Source organism: Phasianus colchicus, chromosome 1, assembly GCF_987193195.1.
Source record: "Phasianus colchicus chromosome 1, bPhaCol1.hap1.1, whole genome shotgun sequence".
Lineage (NCBI taxonomy): Eukaryota > Metazoa > Chordata > Aves > Galliformes > Phasianidae > Phasianus > Phasianus colchicus.
This window is the reverse complement of record NC_143436.1, coordinates 66911122-66935352: the sequence shown is the minus strand read 5'-3', so window position 1 is coordinate 66935352 and position 24231 is coordinate 66911122. Positions and strand designations below refer to the sequence as shown.

The 24231-nt window shown below is 40.1% G+C and overlaps 1 protein-coding gene across 16 annotated transcripts in view; it reads right to left on the bottom strand.

Moving 5' to 3' along the window:
• Nucleotides 1-375: 375 nt before the first annotated feature.
• Nucleotides 376-24231, bottom strand: part of SOX5 (SRY-box transcription factor 5) — a 632328-nt gene continuing 608472 nt past the window's right edge. For all 16 annotated transcript variants that reach the window (XM_090146153.1, XM_090146149.1, XM_090146142.1 and 13 more), the window contains 4 exons: nucleotides 11486-11594; nucleotides 10461-10634; nucleotides 4061-4277; nucleotides 376-760 (listed from right to left, as the gene is read on the bottom strand). In XM_090146153.1, coding sequence (XP_090002279.1) covers nucleotides 457-760; nucleotides 4061-4277; nucleotides 10461-10634; nucleotides 11486-11594 — 804 coding nt within the window. In that variant the 3' untranslated portion in view covers nucleotides 376-456. The remainder of the gene's footprint in view (nucleotides 761-4060; nucleotides 4278-10460; nucleotides 10635-11485; nucleotides 11595-24231) is intronic.

Below are 24231 nucleotides of genomic sequence, written 5' to 3'. Positions count from 1 at the left end.
TTTCTCTTTAAACTGTAGCACAAAACAACAAAACACATTCACAAGCCACTTGTTGGCACTGTGTACCTGAGTGAGAATTTCTAGAACATTGTAGAACAAACAGCCATAAAGTTTATTTGAAAAAAAAATAATAATAATAAAAGGTCGACGGGTAAGACTTCAGTGCTTGGGTATAGCAGCTGAATTACTGGCATTATTTTACCCATAGCTTATATTATTCTGTTGTTGTTGTCGTTGTCTTTGTTTCCTTTCTTCTGAGCCTTTTTTCTTCTGATGCAGGCTGATGTCTATTAGTCAGCTGATGTCCCAACTAGTTAAGACTAACAGTTAAAGTAACAGTCAGTGTATGAGAAAGTTAATGTGCTTGGCCACTGGTAAGGATAAACCAGATGGGGCTTTATTTATTTTTTCTTTTCTCCTTGAAGTCCTGCAGGTCATGTGATATTTGGACCCTGATCAGTTGGCTTGCCCCGCAATGTGATTTTCACTGTCACTGCCATAGTCCACATCGGGGTCGTCCTCTTCCTCATCATACTCATCGTAGATTTCTCCATTGACGTCATCGGTCTGCATCTCTTCCTTGATATGGGGCTCCTCACCTTTGATGCCGTAAGTGCTCTGGATGACAGGCATCCCGGGCTCGGGGCTGCTGGACACACTTGAGTGCTCTGAGGGCAGGTGTGGGGAAGGCATTCCTGCCATGGCGATGGCTCCTGGGTAAACGACACCTGCGGTGGCAATGGGAATCTGTGCTTGTTGCCTGCAATGCAGAAGAAGGAAGAGGAAGCCTGAATACTGGAAGAAGCAGAAAGAGAGCAAGTATGACAGTGCTTGGCAAACCCATTAGCACATGCTCTTGGGCATTCAGAGGGAGCTTCTGGATGGCCCATATATGACAACTCAGGTATCAACACTCCAGATTCACCAAATGATGCCCTTGATACAAACACTGAGCCCAAACCAACTTCACTGCTGAGGAAATTCAACCTTTGTAAACTTCTGCAGTTGCACCTGAACCACACAGCTTCAGCTTGCCTGCCTGTGATGCAAATTTCTTTACTGAGCTGCCAAAAAGAAGCAAGCACCCTTTTAATTGTGGACTACCTCAAAAAATTTGTATTTTGAAAATCTTCTTAAACAATTCCAAGCTGACAGGACTGGAACTAAAAATTTACTAACAGGAGAAATGAAGCTAAAGCTGGGTAGTCTGTAAAGCAAAGGGAACTAACATTGGAAAAGGAGAAAGCAAAGGCCTCTCTGAGAGAGTACTCCATGCTAATACATGGACCTGGCCCTTATTAAGGAGAAGGGCAGTGGGCATTCCAGGGCCAACATGGGTTTACAGGATGATCGCTAACAGCCTCCCATTGGAAGGTGATGGTTTCCAAAGTGAGTGACACTGATGAAAAACAGAAACTTTGAAGCAGGGTGGATAAAACTGGGAAAAGCCCAACTTAAAATGGAAGCATGCATTATTTAAAAATAAATAAAAAGCAAGTGAGCAACATGAGCATTTGAGCAAATCCTCTATAAGATGCCTTTATATAGCATCTAAGCCTTGGAAACCTGTCTGCAGCAATGAAAGACGAATTATTCCAGGCCACAGAAATTCCCTTTGCAGCAAGAACACTAGCTGTGTTATACCAGTGTTTGTTTCCCTGAGAAGCTTCAGGGTCCCAACAAGCCTAGGGGTTTAAAATTCATGCTCCTTTTGTTTCCTTGCTGCATGAAGTAATTCCATTGCAGTAATACTCTTCAGTACATGCTGCACATTGTAATGTCATCAGCAGTGTGTCCATCTGTACTGAAAAGCCTTGCCACAGGAGACAGGGCAGAGTCTCTTGAGATGAACATTCATAATTAAGAATGAAACCTTTCCCTGTTCCCCTGCCTGGCTGTGCCCTGGCTGTACAGTAAGCCCTGCACAGTACAGTGATCCTGAAAGACTCTCCTCAGCCAAAGAGCTTTACATTTGTTTGGAATTGCTAGCTGTGTTTTCAGTTACTTCCTGCCTGCCATTCAAGCGAGGCCGCTGTCAGTACAATCGTTATTTCCCTGTTCCTGAAACAAGTTTAAGTTGTCTCAGCTGAAGACACAGCTCTTAAAGAAGGTAGCAGATCTGATTTGCATTTTATTCTTAATTCAATAGGAAGGCTTTGTTTTCTGGAGTCAGCATTTCTGTAACAAGATTCAGCACACTTAAATTGCTTTTAATATTTAACAATAGGAATACTTTGCACTTAAATGGTGCTTTTCAGAGTGCTTTCCAAATATTAAATAATTTAAGAATAGCATTTTTCCACTTCTATAGTATGTCCACTCTGGAGGATGAGGTGAGTTTACCACACCACCATTAAAGATGAGGTCATTAAGACATGAAAGCATTAAGTACAAGAGTTGCAAAAAATGCTCAGTCCTTCCCATTGTGCTGTTTTCAGGCAGGTTTTCAGGATGTCCCAGCAGCTTGCACAGCCAGAGCTCTTAAAAAACCCCATCACTTACTTTTGGGCGCAATTAGGAGCTGGATTTGTGTTCAGAAGATCAGCCCCAAATGACCTGCACAGGGCGATGCGGCAGATTAGGAACCAAAACCAGGAATGCAGCTGCAGTGCTGGGACTCCCAGCATAAAACACTGACCCCACTGCGGTCACTGGCCGCTTTGTCAGTAGCTCCTACAAAGATTTCACCCCAGATTCTGTGCTCTAATTGCCTCAGTACAAATTATCTCCAGAAGTGTCTTGATTTCAATGTCAGCCTTGTTTGGAAAGCTAAATAATATGCGGAGCGTTACAAGGTTAATTTTTTTCCCATGATGAAGCATGCATGTTAACCAGATAAGCAGTGTTTTGGGGGCTCTGCTGCACCTATTCTTTTTCCAGAAAGCACCCCTCCTCTTTTTTTAATCTCTTGATGCCAAATGTTGGCTGACTTCCCTGTGTTTGTTTCAGTGCTTACCATTGGGATCACTGGACCTGCCAGCACTACAGGGTTAAGCAGCTCAAATTTCTCTGCTGAGCGGCTTATTATAACAATGCACACTGTAGCTGTTTAAAACACAGTCTGATGACACTTAACAGTTGCTGGACAGATATTCTCTCCTTTATTGCTACTTTTAGTCATTAACTAGGGAGATGTGCAACTCAGTTCAGTTAATATGATTCCAAATTCATCCTGAGATGAAACAGAACATAAATTCCATTATTTGTGAGGCTTGTTTTGTTTTTGCTGCTTTTCCTTTTTTTAAAGAAATTATTATTTTTTTACCAATTTCTGTAGTGATTACAGAAATATTACAGAACATTTCTGATTCTTTTAATCTGCTTTAACCAAAACCAAGGAGCATTTGCAGAAGGAAAAGACACGTGAGTTTTCCAGACAGATTTCAGCCTGATCATATCAAGCTGATCAAACTGATCTATTAAGTGTTTATCAGAACCAGTCTTCTTGAAATTTATACTCAGCATAAAGCATTTAGCTTACTGAATTGGAAGACGTCTACTTCCTAGTATGATACATGCCATGGACAATGGATGCAACTTCATTTCTGATACGAATTAAGTGAGCCAAGTCTGTATTCCAGCTGAAGTTCAGTATGTTCAGCAGTCCTTTTACAGACCACTTGTCACAGATCATACTGAATGCAAACTAGTATTTTTGGCTTTTGGATCAATAGGCACTACCACAGATTTATTCAGATACAACCTCTGAGGCCCCACAATAAAGTAATATTTACAAGATTTTATTAGAAAACTTACATTTCATTGGAAACTCTTAAGCTTCTTTTTTTTTTTTTCTTTTGCATGATCAGGGTGGAAATGAGACAGTTGGCTGAAGCTGTGAGATGAACATATAGCAGAGCCAACAAAAAATCCCTAGCTGCCTAACTTCCTCCTGGAACACACTGTTTGAAAGTATAAGCTTCACATTCCATTACCAATATATAATGTCCTTGCCAATAAAATATATCATTTACCACAGTGAATTAAGAATTCTCCCTGAAAATGTTTTTTTGTTTTTTGTTTTTAATGAAACAAATGGTAGTTTTTAAAAGTTCCATACCCAACATTAAAATACTGCCTCATCTCCTGACGTCTGTTGCGCATGATAGCCTTGTACTCGCCAATGCGTAGTTTTTTGCCATCTACAAGGCAGGTACGCTTCGGCCTTGGCTTGTATTTGTAGTCTGGGTACTTCTCCAGGTGCTGTTTGCTGAGTCGGGCCTGTTCCTCGTAGTATGGCTGCTTCTCTAGGTTTGTCATAGCTTTCCAGCGAGATCCTGTCACAAAAAAAAAAAAGAACAAGAAATGAGGTTCTGCTCACTCACAAGCACTGAAAGGCAGAGAAGCAAGTAGGTCACTTGGAACAAGATACCGACGGTCATATCGCTTTGGGCTGGGAATCTGTCAGAGCTTCCAGACAAGGGTCAGGTCTTGTTTGCATTTCACTTGTAAACCTCTTGAGTATGGCCATGAGGCAGAAAGAGATGATACTGGAAGCTTTCACTATTTTATGGAAACTTTTCTCCATTATTACATTATTATGTTTTTTTTTTTTTTTTCCAGGTAATCAATAAAAGCATCATCCTGATAATGAGCAATCCATGACACTTACTAGAAAACTGAGCAGTGTATGTTAGTGAACTGTGAGAAACCCCCTAGGTATGTCAAGTCTACTCTGCTGAGAGCTTCCTTTGGCCACAGCTTTCCCCTCCTGTTACAGGGGAGGCAGCATTCCCAGTTGCTGTGATTTGATTGCCACACTGCACTATGGCTGGATCTACTCTGGATACTTGCATGTCTAACAGCTCAGTCTTTCATAACAAATAACATCTTTCTAGCTGCTACGTTTGTGAAAAGCAGAATCTGAATTGATCATAAATAGTATGCTGCTGGGCACATGAACCTGCAAAGACCCTGAAGCAATGCCTTTAACAGCTATAAGCTATCCCATATGTCTCAGCAGGGTGTTAACTCCAAGACCAAGTCCCGGTGAGCACTGCCAGCTCTAACTTAACAAAGAATTTAGTATGTGTCATGAAGGGAAGAGCACTGGAATACTGGAACACCTCTCCACAGAGCTGCACTATGGCTTGATTGCTGGCAGCCCAGTTTCTGACATTCTGCCTATGCTAATGTGGATATTTGAGCTACGGAAATAATGAAGACTGCATAATTTTTTTCAAATACCTCCTGAAAATTACAAACTAATATTGCTTAAAAGACATAGTATGGGAACAGAAAGTAAAATTTCTTGAATTAGCTATTCTATTTTATTTTTCCTTGGACTACAGAAGTGCTTTAGGGTAAGATATATTTCAAAGAACAGGAATGGTCCAAGCTGTGAAACATGTGGCACAGAAGGAAAATTTTACTGGAAAATAGACCACCTTCCTGTTGGGAAAAAAAAAAAAGTTTGAATAGTTTCTCAATTTAATGGGCCCACAATGTCATATGTCATATTGACTTCCTCTTGTTCTTCATTTCTCATGGTTATTCATACCGCATTTAGCTCATGCTCTTAGTCAGGTCTGTCTTAGCTCACTGTGCCCCCAAGACTCTCAATATACAAAGCACAGCTATCCCTTCCCATGGAAGAAGATGGTTTGGTTCCCTCCAGAAAGACCCCTTCAGACCACCGACACACCCATTTTCCCCATCATTCTTTGAATCTGTATTTCAAGCTGCAGTTTGAGCTTCTGGACTAAAGGGCTGGCAGTCTGGCAGTGACCCAGGCTGGCATCACACCTGGTGACAAGTGGTGGGAAATCATGGCGTCTTTGTTTGGAGGAGGAGCAGTGGATAGTCCTTTCTTAGCAAACATTCCAGTGGAGGTTTTTTACATATAAGACACAGAGATTCCCCAGCTAGTTCTGGAATGAGCGACAGTTCATCGTTTCAGCTAACCGTATGCCATACAAATCCAGAAGCTCAGTATGAACATCCCTGACACGGCACTGTGTTACATGGGGCAGCCAAACTCTGCCTACAGAATCGCGGTCAGCAGCTTTGTCTCCTGCAGAGAAATTATCCCATGTTTTTTCTGGCAGAGGAAGTGACTAGAAAAAGTGACACCAACTTTCCACTTGTACTGCCTCTTAGATTTTGGGCTAAATGACACAGTGATAAACACATGGAGACTGCCAAAACACTGAAAACCCATTTATGCTGGATTAGCGCACAAGATAGAAGTATAGATAGGATTGAATGATGTCAAAAATTAAGGGCAAAGCTTACATAGCTCTTTATAGGAAGATGTCTACTTTGAAATTCTGCCTCTTGGACATCTGCAAACTGGCTTCTTAGCATATGAAGAAAATAATGAATTTTAGTAAAGCCCTCTAACCACAAACACGCTGCAGCCCTGGTGCCTTAAAAAAACAACTCCAGCCCCAGTTCCTGTCGATGAAACAGCTTTTATTTATGAATAACAAAGCTGAAAACCTCACAGATCTTAAACAAATCTTGACATTTGCTTTGCATACTGTGAGGGGACCTGAAGCTCAGGGGCTGATTAATCGTCAGGTATATTTTGAGACTGACATAGAGAAAGATAGAAATTAAAATCAGTAGTTGCAAAATTGTGATTTTTTTTTTTTTCTGTGCCAGCATAATTCTTGTTTCACTGTGCTACCTCGCTGCAATCCTACACTCAGACCTGAGCAGACAGATTCCTACCCCTCACGTGAAAAGTTCTGTAAATAGTGGGTGCAGTTAGGCAAACACATAAGTCTTTGCAGGATCAGGGCCATAAAAATTGAAATTTTGATGCATAATATTTGTACATGCAGTTACACATACAATATTTATACATAAATGTCACTCATTATGTTTTTCCTTCCTAAGCTGCAAACTCAATACAACAAAAATCCTGGCAGTCTCACCTCTCTTCCTAGCAAATTTTTAATAGCTGCCTTCTGCAGGGATATCTCCTCTTACTCTGATTTTATTGTTTTTACAAAATACATTTAATATCATTTACTAGTGTGTTTTGAAGTATCATAAATAATTAAACAAACAGCGATGTCAAAATAAATGTGATAATGGGCATATTTTCTGATGATAAACTCTAGATTTTTACACTTGAGCTTGTTTCCTTACTAATATGCAACATGCAAGCTCTCTAACTGGTCTTAATGAAACTTTTGAAATTCTGAAGGATCTATTACTCTAAGCCTTGCATTTGTAGGCTAAGGTATGAATAAGGATCATCAATCAGCACACTAAACTGGTTGAAAGTACCTTGTTTGGACAAAATATATCTGTAATACATTCATGTGCAGTTTTTTATATGTCAATAAACACACACATGCAGGCACAGGAGCCTATGCCAAGTGCCAGCCCAAGCCCAGATAAGGTGTAATTGAAGAATCTTGAAAAAATGTTTCTTTTTAAGGGAAGATTTACACTCGTTGGTGAGCTTTCTGCTCACCATCTGTGTTGGAAAGCTCCGAGTGGGTCAAGTATGCAAGGCTTTTCTCTGTGAGTATGAAAACAAGAGCCCGTCCCCTCCCTACACACACACATAACGACGAGTAGGATTCTCACACAGTACTCCCCGATCTGGTGCCTGAAGTGTTTAGAAAATAAACGATAAAATCACTAGACTTTGCAGCATCAGCACAAGCTAGGGCAGTTCAGAGCCGTGCCCATGTGAGGCATTTCTGGTGACAGTGAGGACAGCAAGCCAGCTGAGCAGGGATCGGCAGTACAGACAGACAGACACCCATCTCTGCACACATGCCTGTGCTTCAGTGGGGCTCATAGCTCTGCCGACTGCCGATTTCAAGCCATGTTTCTCCAGCAAGAATTTTCAGCTGCTTGTAACACTGCCTAATTTTTAGTCTATGACATCTTTCAATCTGGGTATCTGCAGCAGGCTGATTTTACATTTAAAAAATACAGGTATATACACAAGCATGTATACAACGGTGTACGCATTATAGGTATGTATATATGTCTGCATTCACACACATGAACATCCATGAAAAGATTTCTGAAGGTCCTAATTTCCTTCTAATCTCCTTATGTAAATTTCTCAGTGAAATTAATTAAAATATTTACAAAAATATCTAAACAATGCATTATTAAATTAATAGGGTCCAGCAGACCCGTTTTAGCACTTCTTTTAAACAATTTACTAAAAAAAAATCATTATCCACAAGTTTAAGTTGCAATGAACAGATGGATGACAAACGTATGCACAGATGAATTTAGTGACAAATCCATGTATCTAATTTTTATGCTCAAAACATAATACCACAGTGTCAAACATAATCCCCAGAGAATGCGAGCGCTGGGAAGGGCTTCTCCTCTCATTTTACTATGAAAATGACCCTCAATGGGTGAAAACCCATCTAAGCCATTCGCAGTGACAGCAAACTCTCTGACCTCAACAGCAACAGCACTGCTTAAAAAACGGTAAGGAAAAATGGCAGAGTTCTAATAAAGAGCCCCTAGTACTTGTCTGAACTGTAAGTTTCTGTCTGCTCACCCTACGCTAGTTAACAGAGAGCTCCCCGCTGACTTCAAAAGACTGGCCTTTTGCAATTGAGGAAAGACCTTTGCAACATTCCTGCCAGGGAAGAAGGCATTGGGCATCCCTCTTTATTGCAGAGGAGGAATAAAAAAAAAAAATCAAACAGTGATGCTGGAAGGAAATAGAAACATCATTTCTTCCGACTTTAAACCTTGCTTTTCCCCATATCTGACAGCAAAACAGTAAAGAGTTTGGAGTCAGCTATACTGTCTGTCACCTCAACAGGATCTGTAATGAATTTGCACATTTTACTCCAACTACTGTATATCTAATCAGAAAAAGATGTCCCCATATCTCCCTGATCTAGCGCCAAATAGTAAAAGGTGATTCCTTATGTTAACAATTTCAGCAGAATGGCTTATTAAAACCAGATTTTAGGGTATTATAAAATGCTTAGAAGCCCTTTAAAATGTCAACCAGGATCCCCAGAGACTGCGTAAAATGTCAGCCCAGCTCAAACGCCTGTTTTAAGCAGAATGAATTAGCAGCGTGCTGTCGGAGGTTGTTATCCAAAACAATCAGTTAAGAGGGAAAACATCAAGCTCTCTTTGTACTTTCTATATGAAAAGGGCCATTCAGAATGATCTTGTAGATTTCTGAAGCTGATTATTTAAAAACAGGTTTAACCAGGCCCTCTCTCAATTTAGAAACAGACCAAAACCATTACTGCCCTGTTCTCAGCCTAATCACATCATACACCTGTAACCAGTATAATCCCTTTTAACCAGTATATGGCTATTTTAACATCAACATAAACAATTTACCCTTCAAATCCTGCTCCTAAAACTAATCTAATCATCATGTACTACCCTTTTAATCATGGGTTAATTTCATCATGTCTGCCATCCACAGCCAATGCATTCTGCCTCTCCAAGCAATTTTATCTAATTTCCACTTGCATTCTGCTAACTTCTTGTAACACCACCCTAATCAAGCTGAACATCAAATCTTTGACCAGACTAAGCTCAGCATATTTACCAGTCCTGCACCTGGTTAATGATGCCATTACCATTACGTTACATGTCTCTTGTTGTCTGCAAAGTCTGCCAGATTTGCAGCCCAGCTAATCAAGGTCCCTAGTTAAGCTTTCACCCACTGGCAGGATGTATGCTTATATTCTGTAACACAGTTTATATCAGTAAAAACTCTACATCTCTGGGTTGATCACAGATATTTATTTATTTTTTTCTGCAGAAGAGTAATCCACTGGCCTCAAAAATCTCCATTTGTTCATCTTCTGTATCATTCAGGTCTCAAACAAGAGTAACTTCAGACAGAATGTAGTCCTGGGAATTTAAGTAAGAACTGAAAAATTTTGAAGACTATGGCATGAAATTTGGTAGGCTAGAGGATATGGATTCTGATATTTTTTTTTAGATTTCAGGATTCTTCTCAGAATATTTAGAATAAAAGCAGCTTGTGATAGAGATCTTGCGCTAAGTGAAACTTTAATGTAACAGGAACAAAATAAGAATAATTTAAAACTGTTAGGGTATAAAATAAAAGGATGTATTTTAGGATCTTTTCCCTATGTCCACTGCTTTGAACAGACAGTGCTAAGGCACAAATCAAATAGTGTGGTGTGCTTCTAGTTATGTGAAATACATGGGCAAATACATGACAGCAGTCATTCTGTGCTTGTTCAACAGCTTAATAAAATGAATCCTTTAGCTCACATTTTTGCACCAAAATCCACACCACAACCTGAGTAACTACAAAGATACAAGAGCACTTCAGGTTACGGTCAATATACCGGACTGGGCAGCATGGTGGCAGCTTGTACAGCTGCTGTCCTTGATGCAGTAGCCAAGAAGCTAAACAGACAACCTAAAGATAGTTATTCAGTTGTGTGTCAGGTGCCCCGCTTTATTCCATCAAAAGTGCTGAGTTTTGTGACAAGAAAAATAAATGATGTCAAACTTACCTAGTATCTTGCTGATATTGGAGTTGTGCATGTCAGGGAAGGCTTGAAGGATCTTCCTCCGTTCATCTTTAGCCCACACCATGAACGCATTCATTGGGCGCTTGATATGGGGCTCATTACTGCCACGCCCTCGGGATTCCCGATAGATTCTTGATTCTGAAACTCCTGCACTTCCTAAAAGGAGAAAGAAAATCACTCCCAACTTGTGTTTCATTATACAGCTGCCTCTGCCATGAGTAGCATAAGTGAAGTGCTGTGCATTAAATGAGTCAATGTTCTCAATGCATTAGTGCTGTTTCTTTTACTTGAAGCAGTAGCAAATATATAATGTATAATGTCTAATTTGTAGTTTTTCTATTGACTCAGCATCATATAACACAGACTTGATGAAGTGTTCCATTTTTTTTCAACATAAAGCATTAGACTGCTTTTTGAAAACATCTTTTACCACTTAATAACTTAAAATCAACACTTATCAATGTAGATTCTCTTTTTACTTTCTTCTTTTCTTGTTTACAGAATGTGATGTCAATGGTGTGCTATAAAGCAACATCAGGTGTTTCCTCTTAATCAAGTCTCTGGCTACCAAGTGGACATTTGAACTGTCTGTTTTAATGCCTACCTCTCCATAACAACACAAGCAATGGCAGAGAAAGAAAAGAACATTAAGCTTGTTTCATCAAACCCAGACAAGTTCCTACAGAAGCAGTGTGCACCATCTGAAGATGACCAAGTCTGTAATTCACGGACTTCCTGTGTGATCTCATCCCACACCTACTTGCTTCTTTAATTCATTTTCACCATCAGAAATGTATTTTTGTTTCCTCCCTGAGATGTAGAGCATAGAAAAGAGAAGGCTAAAAATCACCTCCACAGACTTAAAACACCAGAAGATGAATCACTTTTTCCTGCTATAGCCACATATCACTAACCCCTCACAGACCTCTCAAACACTTGGGTGTCCTCAAGATGACAAAGATACATACACACAACACTAGAAACAAGGAGAAGCCATTTGTACTGACCATCAGAATCTCCACTCATGTTGAAATCCATCATTGCGTGGCTAAACTTCCCGTCTTCACTCTGTTTTACTGCCAGTTGCTGAGTCAGGGTCTCCAGTGTCGTTTTGTCCTACATGGGAAAGATGTCAGGATTTGCATCAGGAAAATCATTCAGTACTGTAAATGCAAAGTTTGCGGGTAATTTAAAGGGCTGACAGGGAAGCTGTATAACAATTAATTCACAACAGTTTACCGAGTCAGTTATTCAAAAATACATAATACTATCTTTTTTGGAAGCAGTACAGCAGACTCTCAAGTTTTTTTTAAAACATGCTTATTATCTAGCGATGAACTAAGTCCATAGTGTTGAAAAGATTACTTTAGTTGAGCATAATAAAACTGGATGCACATCTGAAGAATACTTCAATTCCCTATGTCCCTGGGACTGCAAAGCTGGACTGGAAGTCTAGATGATACACGGTCTTGCGCAGTATAATAATTGTTTTACTCTACTTCCTGCCTGAACTCGAAGTGCAGAGACATGGGCAACTTTCTGTCTTAAAATGTAGTGTTTTGAGAAGCAGACACAGGGGAAAAAAGGGAAAACTTAAGATTGAACTTATTCAGGCCTTAGGAAAGGGTCAGCCTGGATTGATACGATACATGGTCAGTGGTTTGTGTTCCTGTCTGGACTGTTTACCCAACCTTCCTAACAGCCCGTCCGTCATTCACATACACAGAACTATCTGTGAACCCAGGATTGCAACAGGCTAGTGTGTGCTGCCAATTAATCTGTCAGGTTGCAGCGGTGTCTACAGACATTGCCAGAACAAGATGCCAGGGCAATTAATTCCAATGTTCTCTTCAAAATACCTCTCTTCCTTCTGAATTGTTGGACTTTGCAAATACAAAGGTGTTCCATTTTCCAATTGTTTTTGTTTTCCCTGTGCATATTACTCATAAACATTCTATCTTCCTGACAATCATATGTTTAAAAATAAATCTTTCAGCAAAGCAATACTAACATTTCAAAATGTTAGGCACTGTGCCTTTTGCAAAGCTAAGAAAATGACATGATGCTGAATTATAATAAAGTGGCTCCAGTTGAAAAAAAATCTTTTGAGCGTCTTTCTGAAAGAAAGATTGCTGTTTTGTTGATCTGTTCCACACTCGAAGACTGTAAAAGATCAACAAACTAAAAAACTTTCAGATTTCACATGGCAACCAGAGACTTTACAACTATTCTGTGTAGCCTAATAATGTCACTGGATTGTATTATAGAAGAAAACAGAAAAGAGAACAATATGAATACAGAAATGTTTCCCTCAATGTGATGTCCCTGCATCTGCAATTCAAAGAACAGTTCAAATTCACGTAAGTCATTTTCCCATTTCAAGATTTTCTTGAGAGATTTAGAAATGAAGCTAATCTGCTCAGCTGGGTACACTCACACTTTAGGGAATATTAGGTTAAATTTCTCTTTCCTAACATTCATTTTCATTATGAATCACTTCTGTGCCCTGTCTATAACCAGATGTATCACCACTGAAAACAATGCAAGATGGATTATTGTCTTGGGGTTTGCAGAAAAACCCCGTGTGGTTGAGCCAGTCTACCACAAGCAAGGGGGGGTTCTGCAACACTTCCTAGGCACAGCAGATCCTGAGATCTTGGAGAAGCTTGAATAAGCACTTGAACTTTTCCAGTACTTAGCTTTACCAAACTCTTTGGTTTACTGGTTTTAACTTAGCTCTCATTTCCAAAGCGGCCTGCGAGCAGATAAAATATCAGGAATAAGTTGACTATCTCATCCAAATGGTTCTATGATGCACATGAACAGTTTTTCCTCAAAAAAAAAAAAAACAGTTTATCATCAAACTCATAATGATGGAGTTCACAAATGCGTATTTTAGTTATCATGTAAAAATGCTGCCACCAGTTTCAGATGTAAAAGAACATTTCCTCTTGCTTGATACACCAGTGGGGAAGGGAGCCATTCTGTTGCAGATTTTTCTTGAATCATGTATAAACCTCTTAGAGAAACAGAGCTGAGAGCGCAAAGGGCACAGACTTAACAGCTCTTTCTTTATGCAGTAAGAGCAGCTGTTGAAGTTGGAGGCAGTCACATTCAGAACCACACTCTCCCTACATGATCTGATTGAGTCTTAAGGTCAGCGAATACTCAGGCATGCTGTCTGCAAGGTACGCACTGGGTACTGCTCCTTTATCAGAGTTTGACTTAACAAGCCTACAGATGCTCCACCGCTATCCATCTTGTGCAAAGTTTGCATTTTGAGGTACAGCCACATCCGATGAAGTGTGTGAGGGAGGGCATGATGGAAGAGGAGAAGGGCAGGGATGCCAGACGGTACTGCTGCACTACTGGGCTGCCACACTTGGAGGTGCTCTCCAGGCATCTGGAACAGAGGAGCAGGGAGCTCACCTTCTCAGCACGGTTCCAATTTACTCCTTGCTCCTTAAATATATAATATGATAACGTATTCAATCCCTAACTATAAGCTTGAGATAAAAAGAACTTCCGCATGATGTTGCTCTTGAAATGGAGGATGCCGAAACAGCTAGCTGCACTTTTCTGTGTTAATGTTTAAAAAGGTTGAAATTTAAAAAAAAAAAAAAATCAAGCAAAGATAAATATAAGGCCTGCTCTTTTCTAAACCTTTGCAACAACATTAGGAGAACAGAAGGACAGCAGTGATGCTCTGTCAAGATGCAAAAGCCCAGCTAATGTGAGCAGTGAGCTCATTTCCTGGTCTATGCTCTTCCTACAAAATACACTGCACTTGATTTTGCCCAATTCCAACATATAACAGCACTTTTAAAATTACAAAATATTTGAAAGGGACCAAGTGACATTCCCATGTTATTTTGTTTCCAAGTGCTCAGTTGATAGGTACTACTTTCAGTTTGATAGAAGCATCTCATCAGTTTCCTACAGAACCTTTCAGTTCATGGAGGAAGAATTCATGGAAGCTCCAAAGTAACAAAGATCCAAAGATCACAAATAAAATGACAACCTGTTGGCAATTCTGGCACAGTCTCATTTCAGAGAACATACTGAATAACTTCAGACAGAGATACATGAGGATTTTCAAATTCATATAGAAAGCACGCATATTTATCATCACTACCTGATATCAAACTGCTATCAAATTACACGTCCTTAGAACTGCCACCACTCTGCTATGCTGGGATTAGCTGTGAAAACAGTAACGAGGCTGTGGTATCATCCAGATATAACAGGTGGAACACATGCATGTTGGTTTCGGCAGCACGTGTTAATAAAACAGTTTTGACAAAGCACTGTACTGGACTCTGCCTTAAATTTGTTTTATCGTTGTATCAAGCCCCACAGATGTTTGCTCTGCCATGCATAGGATGTAATGGGGAAAAGAGAGTTCAGCTGATGAAAGTCTACATGCTTGCAGGTTTTAAAAGCTGCAGGGAAATAACCAGTGATAATCCCTACTCTTCAGGTTCGTCCCACACTTCAAAGGTATTGATTGCAATTCACTCCATGATTATTGCATGAGTGGCATCAAATGCAGCCTTAGACACAATCATGCTGGGAAGAAAAGGCAAGGCTGGTCCAAACCCAAGGGAGTGCTGCAGTACTTCTTGTGAGACCTGCTAAAAATTACACTCCATTAAGCAAGGAAAACAAACAGTAAGAAATGCTTCTGCTTTTGCAGGCAAAGAAATATGGGGATGCCTTGTTCAAGATAAAGTGTTTCTTCCTCTTCTAAATTTCTGAATTTTGTATCTGGCCCCAGAAGGCTGACTAGATATCTTATGAACATCTTTTTTCCTCTTTAACCTCAGTGAAGAACTCAGGCAGATGTTGAGACAAACTAACCTAATTTCTGCTGGGACCATAGGAGGGAGTCTATAGAGGCAGCAAGAATCTTGTTGTCTGGATCATCTAAAATGCTAACTGGCAAAACAGAGAAGATAATACTGCAGAGAGCAATCCCACAATAGCCCAATGGTTGAAAGCATAACCAGACAGTTTTCATCAATAGTCACAAAGTGATGAGAAGTTTCTAAAACTTCATTAACCATAGAAAGCAATCTGCTAGAGAAGACAGATCTGTAGTTCTGCTCCTAGCAATGTTCTAGTTACTGTTTAAAAGAATAATAACAATAAAAAAAAACCACAACATATACACACATGGAACGTGTCATGCAGAAAATATATATATATATATATAAAATGACTAAGCACTGCAAGTCAGAGTCAGTTTTGTGGTCAGCTGCAAAAGTTACTTGGCTCTCTGTCAGGGATAGCTGTCGTAGTTTAACAATACATTGATCTAAAAATGACAAGAACTTGGTTTCATCCTCTTTCATGGAAGAAACATAAAACAAGAAGAGTCAAAACATATGTAGGACAGCTTGATAATCTTTGCCAGAACTCCTCCTGCTACTACAGAAACGTGAAGTAAAACACTGGAAGGCCTGAGAAATGAAGACATTCTGACACATCTGTCTGATGTCTCCTCTGACCTCACCGCCTCTGTTTTGCATTGGATCTGGGTTACAACCCAAAGGGTACACCTGAGACACACCTCCACTCCTGAAGGACTCGCGGTTCCTCCATGCTGCTTTGAATGCTGGGGATATGGCAGTGGACTTTTCCTCCCCTCTTGGAGACATCCTTTTGGCTGGGGTATTTGGCAACCACTGACAGCCCTCTGAACTCAGTTAGAATTGCATTTTGGCAAGAGCTGTTTTTCCGATTGTGTAATTCAAGGTTAGCAGTTTTACTGAAGCAGTCCACTCTTCAGTCTTCTGCTCCCCTAGCCCTACCCCCATCCCCCTGATATGAATATTTTCCCTCTATGTTTGATGCCTGCAGAGATAGAGCCTGTGTAGAACAGCAGAGGAGTAGTGCTCAGGCACATCTTTTCATATTCTTGCCTTTCTTCTTCCAAGTGAACTGAAGGGGCAGACTAAAAAAATGTGGACTGAAAGTAGGAACCTGCTCATTAGTTCTTGCAGCTAAGAATTAGAAACACACTGATGGACAGAGTGGCTGGTATCTTTGTTCTCTTTGGCGCTGACAAGTAAAAAAAAACAGACAGCTGCCCAGTATTGTCCTTTTTACTGTCCCATTTCCCCTGTCCCAAGTGCAGCTTGCCCAGATATTTAACATCCTGCTCTGGGGGAGTAATACTAAACTCTAAAGATGGTATTTTCAAATAGTCTGAGTTTTAATACACTAGTTTTTATCTTAGATTGTGAGCAGGCCTGGTGGCACCAGTGAAAGTGCTTTGTGTTGCTGTGACAGAAGTCTTCTCTCAGCAAGCTCCAGTAAATACCAACCATGCAGACACAAACCTTGCACAAAATCTTAAAGTACTGAGCAGATAAACTGCTAGACTATGATCAGGCAATGAAAGTTCACTTCTGTTTACTACAGAAAAATAATTTTAAATATCAGACACTGGTGGTGCCAGGTATTATCCATTCAACATTATGGCATTTTTCTTAGCTCCCCTAAAAGGTAAAGAGTCTTATCCTACATCTGACATGAATGAAAACTTTGTAGAACTAATCTTTTTGTGCAATTCCTCTGCCTCTTGCAATAATAAACATCAGAATAGTCTGTGTTATAAAATCTTCAGCCACTGTCTTCCAAAATATGGAAAACTGGAGGAAGATAGGCATTATGGGTGACAGAGAGAGGGAAGAACTTGCAAGGTGTGCCCAGAAGTCTGCACAAGATGAATTATTTGCAGTTCAGGCTCTACTCCTGCATATTAATGCCATGCATCTTCAAAATGAATACAGTGCACATTGCTTATGTCCTATTTCAAGCCATGTTACAATCCAGGTCAAGTTATACCTGTAATTGCCGTAAAAGAAGTTCTGACTTTTTTGGAGGGATCTTCTGCTTAGATTAAGGTGTAATAGATCACGTTGCCCAAGTGTGCTGCACTCATCAGTGAATTTAGCCACATAATTTCACAAAGAAAAGTGGTGTTATTATCCCTTTTTACCAGATGAGAAACTAAGTCACATATTAAATGAATTTTCAAAAGTTCCACAGTAAGACTGGTAGTTTAGGAACTGCACTCCCTAATCTTATCTAAAACTTGTAACCTCAAGCTTCTCATTTCTTTGTGTGTGTGGAATTGTGATTCTTGCTGATGGCACATGTTACTAAGGAAAGTGAAATAAAATATGAGCAGTTTCAGTTCCACCATTACAATAGACCCTGCTTAAGTAACGCTTGCAGGGCTGTAAAACTCATAAAAAGCACATGCATGAAATGATAAAATAGAGTGAGACTTTCAAATGTTGACTCAGTAATTGTTAAACCCCTTCTGGCTGCACAATTTTATAGTCTTCTACTGTACTAATGAAAAGGGAAGAAACAACAAAGAAGGGTTTTAGCCTTCCAATTATATAAACTCTGTGGACCACCAAAGAAGATGAAAGATTATTTATAATGTCATGGCAATTCATCATTTGGGAGATTTTTTGTTGTTGTTGTTGCATCAAAGTTGAGTATGAAGAAACAATGCATTCACCACCCCCTCAGCTCTTGCAGTCTTGCTTATCTGAAATCTCTCTTTCACAGAATAATCCACCCACAGAATCTAAAAGCAGCATTAGAAGACAGAAAATAAAATATCTTTCCTTATTTGTAGCTCCTTCTGATTTTATGGTACTTGTTTCAGAATTTTACATTAAGTCTGAACTGGAATTACAATATTTGGTAAAGGAACAATGTATTTGCTTTAGGACACATATTTACAGATTGGTCCAATACTGCCTGAAAATCATTGTATCTAATTTGTAATATATATGAAGTACTATATGGACTCAATGGATAGGTGACCTATTAGGCATTACAGGAAAAAAAATCTGAGAGATTGAACAGGCCCAAGCACTTAACCACTCTTCTCAGGAACATGCACTGAACCACTTAGAGAATTCACTAAAATTTGTAATAGCCATTTTCTTTGTCATACTCTGTTGGATGTGGGTCTTTGCATTCTAAGAGCTTCTTAGTCAGTACCTTTCAAAGCTCTGGAAGTAAGACATAGTCCAATTAAATAAAAGGGGAAAAATTCTCAATAAATTGGCAGCCTCTAAGGGTCAGCTCCCTAAGCTATATGTTTTAAGTTCTTTATTCTAGGAAGAATGACTTCCTTGGCAAAATACTGTATTTGACTTGGAAACAAATTTATGGAAAGTAGCAGTTCTACAGGAAATTAGGACACTGAGGTCCTCCTTCACTTTGGTCACGAGGCTCTGAGAGATAGTGTAAGCCAGGACTTTTAAATGAAAATACAGGTAGGGTTGGATCAGTCTGTTTCTTTAAGAAAGAAACAAAAGGAAAGCATAAGCAATGCAGAATGATGAGACACTGCCTCCTTCCTACAAAAGTTTTTATCGTGCAGACATAGGCATTGACCTCAACCAAATCCAGCTGTAATCCGCTGACCGCAAATAGGTTAAGAGTTGTATGACCCAGTTTCTCATCTAGACTGCTTTCTGCGCTTACATGCTCTGTTAAGTTTGCCTGCATTGTTCAGTTGTTCTGCACAAAACTGAGCAGGATAGCGATCATGATATATTCCTGCCACTGTGAAGAGTTTTGAGATCTCTGCGTGAAATGCGCCATGTAAACTCCAATGAAAGATTTCACAGCAGGTCAGACAGAGCTGTTATAGCTGGCATTGGAGGCAAGGAAGGGCTAATTGGGGAACAGAGCAAAAAACAAAGTTAAATGAAAATTACAATCCGTGCAGGATATCCTTAGAAAGAGTGTCTGCACACATGTAAAGAGAAAGCAAGAACAGTCTCTACTTTCCTGCAATTGTATTAAACACCAGGTGGGTCAACAGTGCAGTAGCATTACAGACATGCATACCATTCTCTTCCATTTTTCCCTAGAAGGTATTAAAATCGTGAAGGCTACTGTACCTTTGATTACATTTCTTGTAGTCCTAACGAAAAAGTTGACATAGTACCTAGGCCATCTCCTAAGACAGAAACTGCCACATTTTGCTTGCCATGAGTTAATGCTTATTAGTTTGTCTCCCTCCTAGCATTAGCATCAGTACTGCCCAAGGCAAAGTTCAGCACCCCAAAGACAAACAGATGACTGTTTGTCAATGGGTTGAGTACCTGCATGGACAGAACAGGACAGGCTGGCCTCCAAGGGCCCTTGGGAAGCACGGTTCCTGAAGGACTGGGTCCAACCTCAGTTACACCGGAGGGAGGTACTGCACTGATGCTGGTGCCCATGTATGTAAGTGCTTAAAACACAAGCTACTGGGGGCATGTGATTATGCAAACATAATAACAACATTTCAGGAAGTAACTAGCTCTTGTGGCTGCAGGGCGAAGTTTAGTACTTAACCTGAAAAGCTCAAAAACCTCAAAACAAATACAAAGAACTCAAATCAATTGTGTGATTCTTTTTCAGAAGGAAGTTGATCCATCTTTGTTGGTCTTAACAAAATTTCCACTAAGGTATAAACAGCTGCAGTCCTCATCTATCTACACTAGCATGAGAATACTTCCAGTCTTTGCTCTTTGGGGCGAAGACTGAAGTTCCCATTCAGATTTTGACAACTGCAAGAATCCAGGGTTTTCCTCTTGCCTCTAGATGACCTTCTCCCTGACCTCACACACACATCTGTGGGCAGCATTTGTCCTTCCCTCTGCATTTTTCAATTTTTATTAGCTAACCCTGCCCATCTCCACCATAATGATGTTCTAAACACACACACACGCACACTTAATTTTCCTTTGAAAAACACATCTGAACATCAAGTAGATGATGGTCAATCAGGGAAAAGAAAAGGCGTTTAAAATAAAGAGCTAAAATCCTTGTGGGAATTAAAAAAAATCCTCATTGCAGAATCTCTCCCTCTCATGCGTAGGCACTTGCTAACTGAGAGTAGTGGCACTGTGACAAAAGTAGCAAAACCAAAAGCAGGCTTTACTAAAAGAAAAGGGGGAGGGGAAGTCTTCCACTGGCCATCTGTGAAAATAAGGCATGTGGCCATTAAATGCAGAGGCTGTAAATATAAATATACACAAGCTCCACAAAGCAAATGGCAAAAAAGTGATGGAGGGGAACAAGAAAAAGAAAAAAATATATATAAACTTTCAGTTGAACTAAATAAAAATGCTTAATGCTTAGTAACTAAGGCTGTGCAAAAGCAGTTTTGATTTTTGCAGCATGAAAGCTTGACGTATGTCTTTAATTAAATTTGAGAAAAGTTTTAGGAGACAATACAATGGATACAGTAGCCCTGTTGAATAGAGGACTCCCCTAATATAAGCGATCCTGTTGAGACTGGTGATTGGACTTACTGAAAGGCTGACATACAGGGTGATGGATGGGTGATGACATAATACCTGCTTGCCTTGTTGTCATGCTTTTTGAAAACTGTCTGTTCTGTGTTGATAGCACTAACAAAGAAGACTGCAAAACGCATACAAGAATTTCTGTTGGCAAAGGAACTCAGTAAGATAAAATTAGGAAGAGAGTACGGAAAAGGGGGATAAGAAGTGAACATACAGTTGTTGGGATAATATGTTAATCTTGTGCTGTAAGGTGATTTAGAGCCTGTATTGGCCCATTGTCCACAGGATATATTCACCAGTCCCCATACTGCATAATAACTATTCTGAACAGAAGGATCTTTTCTCACACTGAGAGAGAAGAACAAAAACATCACAATGATCATCTTTCCTAGTGTTTTATAGGCCAGCAAGGAATAGAGCAGCTACAAATTACAGGACATATATATTAGCAGTCTGCAGAATGTGCAGGGATAAGTCTGCGTGTATGTAATGTTTGTGGGTAAGACAGCCTCTGCTAGTCACTGGAAATGTCAAAGTATTTTGCCAATAAATTCTGCACAGATTATGAAAATGCAGGTTTTAACTTTAACAAAGTGATTTGCTTTATGATGTTTGTACTGTACCTCTGGACTTACTTCCAGGGCGTTTCTTCTGTTTGGGGAGCCCAGCTCACACCAGGTCCCATTTTCTCCAGTTATAGTCACTACAACTTAGTCTGGTCTGAGCCACAGGCTCCCTGTGTTTGCAGCAAGCTCTGGGTCAGGCTCAGTTTTACCAGTCCTTTCCATTTTTTCTCCTTCCTGTCCTTCTCCACTCCATCTTTTTATCAACTTTCTGGTTCAAATTTAACCATTAGGGGAATAAGAAAATAAATCCGTTATTGAAAGAAAATCCTTTACTGCAAGAGAAATTTAAATCCCATGTGTTAAAAAAGCTTCTTCTTATGCCCTTAGTAAAGTGAGCTGTAGTGTTTTATTTCTCAAAGACAGCAGGATCTGCGGGTTTGAGATTCTTAATATCCCCCTCCTCCCCGAGGGAAGAGCAGGGACAGAATTCATTTCAGCTCAGCAGATCACAGCAGTTTCTTAAGAGTTAACTCTGCTCTCCCCATCCATCAGGCAGCCAGCGAGGCATCAGAAAGGAATGATGGATGTAAAATTATTACAGGGCTGCCACCCGATATACTTACTGCCATTTGTAACTAACGCTGGAACTGACACACTTTTTTCATTATTAAACATCCACATTAAGTCAACATTGGTCACTGTCATTTCATGTTTGGCACTCTCTTAAGGGGAAGGAGGGAGAGCTGGGGATAGGAGTGGAAGAGTGGAATGGGAGGGAAGGCATCTTGAACCTGATGGTCCACAACCATGGGTAATATATAGGCTCTTGCTTACAAAACAGTAATAACTATTGTTACAAATAGTTCTTTAACTACAGCCCAGCAAACAAGTACATGTCAGAGCCTTTCAGAAGGGCACACTCCTCACAGCAACTGAGAAAATTTGTACCATGGGTTAAGCCACGCTTGAGAATGGGATGTTTACGTATGTGAATGTTCTCGTCTCAGAGCATGCTATGAGTGCTCATGCATGTTCAACATGCTTACGTGGCTATGTGTACTTATACAGCAGTGCCAGCTGCCCAAACCTTCTGCAGCAAGCTCCAGCACTGTGTGTGTACCAGTGCACACAGAGAGCTCAAAAACCTGCTTATGTATCCCTCTTTTATCAGTTACCCAAGTGTACACATGGATGTTTGAAACTCTGGCTACAGAAAATCACTGGCAAGCTCTGTGCATGTTTGTGCTGTGTATCTGTGCAAGAGCGCGCTGTAGGTTTGCATGCATGCACACACACACTGGCTCTCTGTGTTTGTGTATGTCTTGTTTGCAAAGGAACAGTCAGTTTTGGGGCCGAGCAAACATAGCAGAGTCCACCTTCTGATGCTGCCCGTTGTGGTGTTTGCACTAGATGACAATCTGCGCTCTCAGTTACATGTATAAAAGGTATCACTGTTTATGTATAGTACCTATCAAGCTATAATTAACTGAGATGACAATTACAAATAAAACTATGCTCCTGGGTTTCCAAGAAACCAGAAAAACATATACACACACTTCTCATTTATACACAGAAATGTTTCCAAGAAAAGTAAAGTAAAAATATGCTTTATTGCATTTGCAATTAAAATAGGTTTTACTAAAATCCATGTTCATCATGATGTTCATGGTTTTTACAGTAATCCTCTGAAAATCAAATCCCTCAAGATGGTCCAAGTTGGATGCCCATAAAGTGACTCACCCAAATCATCCTAGCCATTCTTTAAAAATCTTTCCTCATTTACGACAGCTTTTATACAGCGTCTCTCCACTTCTACAGAATTCCTGTCTGACTATTGCCTTTCAGCTAGCAGGTCTGCTTGTCTGTGAGAATCAACCCACCTGGGAATGGAAGCGAGATAACAGGTCATGGACATGTGTGGAGAAAAGCCTTGGGAGTTTTAACAGGCTTCCAAAGGTGATTTCCAGTCCTGAAAGATAAATCCTTACCAACAGTATAACTTACATGTCCTGAGCTATAAAGGACCTATCTTCAGTGGTAGGCTGCAATAGCAATTAATACAACAAAAATGCCAGAGGTCTCAGAGAACCATAAATCTCCAAAGCTACATTAGCCACTGCAGCAAAGCAAAGACTATTTGGAATAGCCCAGGCCAATGTCTGTTGCATATAAAGACTGAGAACACTCTGAAGGAGGGAGGGAAAGCGATCTTTCTTCTGCACAGAACTATAGATATAACATACATTTCTAAGTACAAGTATGCTCGTGTACACACAGGTGTCTTAGCTGAACCTCTTTTAATTCTGCCCCTCACTCCAAAATCTCACTATCCACAAGGAAACAATGGGCATACAACACTGCAGAAGCTCAGGGGCTGTCCTGGTGGGACCCTGAGCTTGTGAAGGGAAACCCTCAGTGGTAACAGTGCAGCATTTCTATTTCTTGCTACCCATCTTCCCAACTCTTTTTCTTTTCCTCATAAACAAACAAACAACAACAGCAACAACAAAAAAACAGAATCAAAGTTGAATGCAAAATGGAAACAAATCCTGCTTTTATCAAGAGAGAAAACTTCAACTCAAGTCTGAGGACAAACAGCCAAGAACTTTAGAGAAGCTGGGGTATGGACCTGAATTTCACAGCTGGCTAGTTAGTAGATGGCCTAGAGCATTAAGGGGAAAGGAGAACAGGTTCCTAAACTTCACGTCCTCTTTCCTTCTGTTACATCAGATGCAAGAGAAAGTTCAGGAGACCCTATAACAAGTTCAGTGCAACTTCTTAACTAGTGCTTATTGGGTCAACCCAAGGAAATCTCAAATTTGGTTCTGTCATTTCCTGTCTCCACATAAA